This window comes from Nuphar pumila, chromosome 15 (genome assembly GCF_984573655.1).
Source record: "Nuphar pumila chromosome 15, dmNupPumi1.hap1.1, whole genome shotgun sequence".
In the NCBI taxonomy this organism is placed as follows: Eukaryota; Viridiplantae; Streptophyta; class Magnoliopsida; order Nymphaeales; family Nymphaeaceae; genus Nuphar; species Nuphar pumila.
Window position 1 is genome coordinate 27,804,044 of NC_143263.1, and position 9,588 is coordinate 27,813,631.

Here is a 9,588-nt window from a genome sequence, read left to right on the forward strand (position 1 = left end):
AATTACACCTTTCACCATTATGGTTCCATGAATCATAGTTCACTATTGAACTTAAGCATATATTGCATACTTTCAAAATTTCTGATCACGTGGCCTTTCAATTATATCATATAAAAGCATATTATCCTATACCCCATATCATTGCCACTCGGAGCATTTCATTTTCCAAATCTAACCTCGAAGCATGAGTTCTATACCGTGTGATCATCTATATATCAAGAATCAACTAAACCTCAAGATATGTAACTTCTACATAGTTCGAGTTAAGCACGTAGGACTCAAATCCTATATGTATCTAAAATATCCAGATCATTTCATGAGCATTGATAATTCTTATCTCATATCACATTTGATTATTTCATCGTGAAACACATGCACATATCTACAAAGAAATTTACTCAGATATCTATGATACACGCATCAATCAAGCTATGCAAGCATGCTAAATCCATTCAGACACTCATAATAAGGTCATCTATAATGAAACTACATCATCCACCTAATAGGTTGATACTAATGATTTGTAGATGTGATAAGTAAACAACCTAAAAGCTAATCATTTGTAGGCGTGATGTGTCATTCACCTAATAGGTCAAAACTGATCAATTGTAGACGTGAATTTACCTATATGCTAATATGGGCATCACAATAATAAGAACAAGTAACATGATAAATAACAAAACAAAATAACTCATACTCACAGAGCGCTTGCAGGGTGTGGCACGACCGTGATCTTTGATTTATTGTTCCCAAGCTCTGATACCATTTGTAACGCCCCGAAACTTTAACCCAAAATTTAAGAGGATTTTTTTTTTTTTATAACAGCGGAAACAAGAAATATTATAGGGTTAAGCATTCCGGAACATTACTGTGAAGAGTAAACCCAAAACATTCATTTCATTTCATTTATCAATGAAAATCATCAGAGTTAAAAACATAAGAGAAACTCAAACTATCCCTGGAACAATAAATCCAAAAATCTCGATCTGATGCCTCATCCCACAGCCGCTCATAAACCCTATTCTTTACCTGAAAAATAGTAAATTGATTGGAATTAGACTACCACGTCTAAGTAGGAAAACTGTAACTCTTAATGCAGGTATATCATGAATCTAGCATGTGATGTGAGTGTCAAAGGGATTTTCAACATATATCTAAACAAGTAAGCAGATTATGCAACAAAATCAACAATCATAAACCTGAGCATGTAAGCTTATTCCATAACAATAACTGAGCAGGTAAAGCATATTATGCAACATTAATAAGCAAGTGAGGTATGTTATGCATCAGCAAATAACAATAACCTACATAACTTTCGTGTAATAGTTCAATCATCTCGTATCTACACATTTCAGGATGCCATTTCATCACAATTACTTCATATTCACACATTTCAGGATTTGCATTTAATCACACGCTCAGAACATAAAGCATGTTAGAAAGAATATGAAATTTTCTCTTTAACGACTCCATCACTGTGATACCTAAATATTCTAATTGATGTTTATCTTTTCTTATCCCGCGGGTACACACGGGCCGAGGCAACCATCACAGAAGAGAACGTTCGGGGGTATATTATTCAAAGTTGTTTTATTAACCCGAACATTCTAACTGTGACTGAAATCCCAAGGGAGCGGCCATTGACCGAGAGAACCTCCCAAAGGCCAAAACCAAAACAGGATGCATCCCTAACTTTTGCAGAAGAACAAAGAGCTACCACCTAGGACATATTGGTAGTCCGGGTCCCCCCCCAACTCCGAGGACTGGGGACCATCGAGTCACTTTAGCTCGAAACAGTTAAACACATGTCCCCGGAGTTTTGTACCACCTACCCTCTCCAAGGTAAGCCCGAATCTGAGTGGGTTAATCTTTTCATTTAATTATATTCCCGAAGTATAGGGCATTTCCCCAACTTCCTTCTACTATCATAGCAGTAGAATTCCCAACCTTAGTCATTTTACCAAGGTGTATAAAACAGTCTCAATCATTTGTCATATTGATTGCATAACCCACTCAAAGTGCTCCGGTGCCTTTAAACCAGTCGAGCACAAATGCCCCGGTACCTTTAAACCAGTCAGGCCACAAATTTTAAATTTAAGTTTATCGTCAGTTTTATGGTTATTACCCAGAGTATTTCGGTGCCTTTAAACCAGTGAAACACAAATACCCCGGTATCTTTAAACCAGTCGGGCAACAAAATTATATTCTCATTTTCATGTGAATTCACATCATAAGTTTGATGGTCTATGCATGACCCACAACACACTGGCTTGTCATTCATATGTCTACAACAAACCGACCCATAGGTTCGGTTACCAGATCATCATTCATCATCATTATTATTATTTATTTATTTTTTTCTTCAATAGCAAAATTTACACCACGTACCATTAGGTTTTGACTTGTGACATCCCAACACAAGGTGGCATGAACTAAAAGCTTTGCCAAACAAACAGAGACACAGTTGGTGTCCTTTATTGAGCATGCAGTGTAATCTCAGAGCTTTGGTAATACAACTCTAGATACCTTTCTTCCAACACATTCGCAATTGAACATTCTAAAAGATATACACTTAATGGCATTTTGAATATCTTAAGAAATATGCATTTGAACATACTAAATTATGCAGCTTAGTATATAAAATTGAATATCATTTTACCATGCAGCTAAATATGCATTTGAGCATTAGTTTAATATACAGCTTTATGTAACAGTGAATAACCACCTAATATGCAGTTAAGTTTGTATTGAATATCAACTTGATATGCAGCTTTGTACGAAATTGAACATACCCTTACTATGCAGTTACATAGGCATTCTGTATCTAACTAATATACAGCTTCATATGGAACCAAGCATCCACCTATAGGCATCTAAATAGGGGTTTGCATATCAACTGAATATGCAGGTAAATGTTAACTTAAATTTCAACTTAACATGAATCCAACTAGATTCTCATGTACACATGCTTCCAAGAATTTTCCCACAACAGATTACCAGGTATGTATATTCAGAAATAACAAATGTTTCAATCCATTTCCAAACAATTTTAACGATCCCATAAAATAAGCATGTTGATTCTTAATCCTATCACATGATGTTATGAACCTATAGATTTCATTTAACAGAGATCATTGATATCACATACAGGGCTAGTCAAACTAAATTTTTTTCAGGATCCTATGATGAAACAACAAAATAGATTAACATTGATCCTCCTTTGAGATCCAATAATAGTATAGCTAGTATGACCATTTTACAGGAATCAACAATTAAGAGAAGTCTACATTTTCAAAGCCACACTTAGCACACATATATCAAAGAACTTATTGTTGTTTAATTACACAAAAAAGGCAACAAAATTCTGCGCTATAATGACATTTAAATAGAAATATTGCACCACTATGGTTCATCTGAATTGCAGCAAATTATACATCGAACTAATTAGCAACGAATAACCACAATATGTCCCACTGGTAATCATTCCAAAGTAAATTCCCTTTTATTAGCAGAATTCAGTATGCAGAGGTATATATAAATATATATATCTATATTTGAATATCGCAGACAAGCTATGCCAATGACCAATCCCTTCTTCTTTTTTTTCCACAGCATAAAGTATAATATAATAACCAATGATTTTTCTGTCAGGAGCAGTCTGTATAAGTTACTATGTATAGAACGATGCCAGTTCAACCCCTAATATTAATAGCAACACTCACCCCTACCCTATTAGAACTGAGACAATACCATGACCGAATTTCCCTGTTAAGCATACATATTAGTAAATGGTAGAGCTAACCTGCATCCAAAGCTAGAGCATGCAAAGGTTGAATCTACAAGGCATATAGTGATACAAACTGGTCATGCTCACAGGTAACAACATTTAAACAGAAAAATGATATCAAACGTACAATGCAGTTATACCCAATCAAATTCAAAGGACTGGGATTTCAACATAGATTACCACAGACCAAAACACATGATTAATCTAAACCTAGCAATGATTTAATACATGGTGTCATCTATCCTATTATTGACTTACACATAAAATCTCAACATGGAAGGCATTAGCTCGATTGAACCCCTCTTTCTGATATCCGAAATCCCCAACTCAATCGATTTGGGATTTTCGGCACCATAAACCTTAAATCCTCTTTTTCCCGTTAGGGATTTTTTTGGCCACCCACACAGCATGCTCAACCCATGATATACCAAACAAGGAACACACAGCAAATCCTACCTTGTTTGATGATTTCCCCTCTTGTTCTGCCGTGAATCTGGGTGCAGCCGAACTCCTGCTCACCAATGAGTATGAGAATGGAAGGGACGAGAGGAGAGTCATCGTCGGGTGGTGCTGCCGGAAAAAGGGTAAGCGAAGGTGGCGGCGACAGGGTCAGTGAGGGATTCAAGGAAAAGGGTCATCGGCATCCTGCCGAAGGTCACAGGGAGAGTGAGAGGAAACGAGGGGAACGGGAGAGAGTTGAGGAAGACCGAGAGAGAGAGAGAGAGAGAGAGAGATTCGGCTAAATGGGAGAGGAAGGAGGTGAGATGTGGAACGGCGCCACGAAAATCGGAAGGGGATCCGTTATCCTCCCCTTCACCCGGCGGCTGCGCATCCCCCTTCCTCAGCTTCCTCACTTCCACGCTGTGTTAGGGTTCAAAAACGAACCCTAACACTCGTTTTTATCGGGTAGGGCTTTTGTTTTGTTTTTTTTATTATTATTATTATTATTATTATTTTTCGTGACTTGGTTTTAACGCGCTGTCGGGTGTCTGTTTGGTTCGACTGAACCCGAACCCGAACCCGTGACCCGCGACCCATCACAGCGAGGTCCAGGTTTGGGCATGTCCGAATCCACCAGAGGATCCGGACCCGTTTTAAAATGTTTAACTTATTAGATATTTAAGTTTTTTTTTAAATTGTAACTCTAAAAAAATTCAGTGGATTTAGTACATTATTATGGATCCCTACTAACTTATTATGGATCCAAAGTCCATTCGGCTTTGTAAGTCCCCTTACTAAATCTGGATCCAAGGATCCAAAGTTTTGATCTTATGATTTGGAACTATGGATCCAAATTGCACTATCGTGGTTTCCACGTGACTTATAATGGATCCAAGTAAATTTTAATTGGTTCCCTACCCTTTTTACCTCTTCGATGTCCCGGATCCAAAAGAAATATTGTGGGTCTAAACTTCACATAAGCTACTACGGATCCCATGAAAGTTTTATAGATCCGATATAAAAATTTTCCTCATGAAAAATCCGGTTTCAACATCGTGGATCAACTCCATTCTTCCTGGATCCAATATCCAATATGACCCGGATATGGAGGATCCAATATCAGAGATCCAATCCATTTGCTTAAAATCCCATATTGGTTATCCAAATTAAAATGTTTGAGATCTATGAACTAAGATCCAAATGGAAAAATCGAAGTTCTGAACAGGGTATTAAGGTTCCAACATTGAAGATCCAAATAGAATATCTGAGATCCATTTATGAATACATAATTGAAACAATAAAATGACCTTGTACCAGCCTAACGACCTAAATTTCGAGTTTATTTATCTCATAAAATTCACGGGTATTACACTAATCACATGTAGAGAGTGGAACCTGCCTTCAGTTTGCGTCCCCTCAATCCAATTCAGATGGGTAGCCATTCACTTGCTACGCATTGGATATCAAGTAACTTGGCCTCAGTTGGGTGATGGGTGAAGGGGTCAAGTATAAATGTAATTGACAGCAGTGTCACTTGTGGAAAAAGTTTTCTTGAAATTTTGCATTTTTTAATTTGATCTATTTGCATATACCTTTGTTATTAATTTTAACAATTTAGTTATAAATTTTGCAATTTTCAATTTCGTACAGGCTAGTTCCCAACTAGTCATTTTAGGAGCTTACCAACTAGTGGTATTGACTGGATAGCTCTAAAGATGAGCAAACTACGAATCATGTCCAAAGACTCCACAAATGTGACAAACTACACTAATTTTGACTCAAAGAGGCAAGGTGTGATCTAGTAGTCGTGCAGAGCCTGCGCAGCTAGGCCCCTGTTCTTGGGAACGGTTTATGTGTAAATATTAGGAAAAAGAAAACAGTGGCTTGTAAGGGGGGCCGAATTTGCTACAAGAGTCCGTAACTGCACTTGTCATAATGGGCCTCTACATGCTTTATATACTTCCAACAATAATATCATGACAATATTGTAATAAACTTAAATTTAAAATTTTTGCATTTTTTTACTTGTTAAATAGCTTTCTCAACAGAAAGACTTGTATAGGCGATATTTTCAGAATACAACTGATATCTGAATTATTGTATATCACCATTTCTCTTTCCTCCACTTTTAGCCCAGAAAGAAATAAATAAAACCGTGGTTTGACCTGGTTGCTCTCAAAACGATAACCTCCTCCTCCTCCTCATACCGTCCTATCTAAAGCCATTAGACACATTAATCGAAACATCAACCTTATGTCTACACAATGGGCACGTTTAAGTACCCTAGATAGGATATCACAATGGGAAATAGTAGAACAACGATGGAGGGGGGAAAAGAACCTCTTCGGCCGCTTGCGTTTGCTCAAACCCCAAGCATCCGAAGCAATTAATCAGAAACGTCATTCCTGTAAACAAAGCAGAGAGAGAAAGGGTTCAGCACATAAATGGCATCCAGCTTATAGAAGCTCAGCAACCCAAAATAACACGACAACCAACAGACCAAGCAGAACCAGGAAGCCGAAACTCCCAGATCAAGTGCCTCAAAAGATTTTCGGAAGATGTCCAACCATGATTTTCGGAAGATGGATGTTTCACTAAACAAGGGTCGTGAATGGATAGATTGGCCAGTGATTTTGAAGGTGGTTAGTACTGATATTAGTGGATCTAAGAATACCTGATCTAGCAGGCAAGATAATCATGCACTACAACAAAGCAGTAGATTAGCGACGACCACATTCCGTCGCTAATCCGTCGCTAACCATGTTAGCGACGGATTAGCGACAACGAGGCGACAGTATGCTTACGTCGCGAATATTTCGACGTTAACTGGCGACGGAATTATTCTGTCGCCAGGTCTGTCGCTAATTGCGACGGAATAACGAGCGCTATATTCCGTCGCCAATCCGCCGGTACTAAACGGCGACCACGGCTTGGCGACGGATTTACTTCCGTCGCTATGCCATCGCTTGATTAATATGAATAGCGACGGATGGTTCCGTCGCAAACACGAAAAAAAATTTAAAAAAAATTATTTGAAAATTAAATACCGAGAACTGTACAATTTCTATTTTCTGTACAATTTATATTTCCTGTAAATAAAAAACAAAACACACAAAAAAATTCATATAACAAGAATCTACAACAATTAATCGTTCCACCTTAAAATTAAGAAGTTTAATTATTTACAATTCAACAATTACAATTAGGAAACATAAAAAAAAAAGAACTTCTTCAACACAGTCCTCTAATCATCGCCAAGATTTTGTGCGTCTTCTTGTTCATTGTCTTTATCTGTCCCTTCAGCTCCACTACGTTGATTATCGCTAGCAGCCTACACAAGAAAAGAACAGTCAGTATTGATAAACAAAATATAATGAAATAAATTACACACTATATGTGATTCTATCATGTGCTCATGTGTGATCTAAGGCAATAAAAAAACTCTATATGTGATTCTATCATGCTCATATGTGCTGTAAGGCAGACAAAAAGTTATATATATATATATATATATATATATATATATATATATATATATATATATATATATATATATATATATATATATGTGATTCTATCATGCGCATATGTGTGCTAAGGCAGTCAAAAAATTGAATATGTGATTATAGCATGTTCATATGTGTTCTAAGGCATCTAGAAAAACTCTATATGTGATTCTACCATGCTCAGATGTGCTTTAAGGCAGGCAAAAAACTATATATGTGATTCGATCATGCTCGTATGTGTGCTAAGGCAGTCAAAAAATTGAATATGTGATTATAGCATGCTCATATGTGCTCTAAGGCAGGCAAAGCAAAAAAAATTATATGTGATTCTATCATAAATGATATATAGCATATTCATATGTGTTCTAAGGCAGTAAAAAAACTCTATATGTTATTATAGCATGCTCATATGTGTGCTAAGGCAGTCAAAAAACTGAATATGTGACTATAATATGCTCATATGTGTTCTTAGGCAGTCAAAAAACTGAATATGTGATTATAGCATGCTCATATGTGTTCTAATGCAGTCAAAAAAACTTTATATGTGATTCTATCATGCTCATATGTGTTCTTAGGCAGTCAAAAAACTTTATATGTGATTATAGCATGCTCATATGTGCTCTAATGCAATAAAAAAACTCTATATGTTATTATAGCATGCTCATATGTGCTCTAAGGCAGTCAAAAAACTGAATATGTGATTATAACATGCTCATATGTGTTCTTAGGCAGGCAAAAAGTTATATATGTGATTCGATTATGCTCATATGTGTTCTAAGGCAGACAAAAAACTGAATATGTGATTATACCTGAGAGGGACCTGGAATCGAAGATCCCCTATCCTGAACAGCGGCCTTGATCTCATTTCGGAGAAAGGGGGCGACGGTGTCATGGAAGTAGTTATTCAGTGATTCATTAACGATCTGGCGTACATCATCACCGGAAAGAATAGTCGGCTGCTTGGAGCTTATGTCGGCGCAAGAAGTCGGTGAGCCATAACTGGAAGAAGCAATAACTGGTGAAGTGTTCATATTACTCCCAAACCCGAACACGCGACCTTTTTTGAGTTCACCTGCTGCAGTCACCCATGCTGTAGGATGAAATGATGGATGCTGAGTAGCGTCATCGCCATATCGCTCTACCATTTGTTGCTCATATGCCTCCTACAAAATAATGTTTAAAGTATTCATTAATAATTAATGATAACATTATGATAACTTGCATATATATTGCAATGATTATTAATAGAATTAATACATACCGTTGTCGTTCTCGCCTTCTCTGATACGAAGACTCCCTTGGTCTTCCGTTTATGTGTTTCTACAAACACATCCTTATATGGTACACTGCCTCCTTTTTCTGCTTCCTGTGAAGTTAAATGACAAAAGATTTAGTACACAAGTTTGCAACAATACTTATAAAATTAATATTATATATTGATGAGTTACCATTTTCTTTAGGTGGCTCCCAAATGTCTTAGATCCACCTGTGTGTAGATGGGCTTCGGGCATCTTCGATCGATTTTATGCAGCCTTCGCAGAGCGATTTCTAAATGCATCTCCCGCCCACTTATCGCACATTTCATCCCAGTAATCTCTCCTGATAGTAATAGGACCATGGTCCTTCCACAGTAATGGATCATCTACTACGCCAGATGTTTTTTTTGCTGCAGTCTTCATAGTGTGCAGCATGTCTGCAAATCGATTAGCAGCCACCTTCTGCCACACCTTCCTTGAATCATTTTCTTCCACCGTAGTTGCGAAGCGATTCGAAGCCTACAAATATTTTCAGAAAGTTAGTAGACATTGCTTAAATAAATTAAATATGAAACACATTAACTATGAGGAACAACTG

At 37.1% G+C, this 9,588-nt stretch overlaps 1 protein-coding gene across 1 annotated transcript; it reads right to left on the reverse strand.

Moving 5' to 3' along the window:
• Nucleotides 1–7,284: 7,284 nt before the first annotated feature.
• Nucleotides 7,285–8,891, reverse strand: LOC149814929 (uncharacterized). The gene is made up of 2 exons (XM_089988513.1): nt 8,544–8,891; nt 7,285–7,559 (listed from the first exon to the last, which is right to left on the reverse strand). Exons 1-2 carry the CDS (start codon nt 8,877–8,879, stop codon nt 7,473–7,475), a joined length of 423 nt encoding a protein of 140 aa, XP_089844639.1. The 5' UTR covers nt 8,880–8,891; the 3' UTR covers nt 7,285–7,472.
• Between the last annotated feature and the right edge of the window lie 697 nt (nt 8,892–9,588).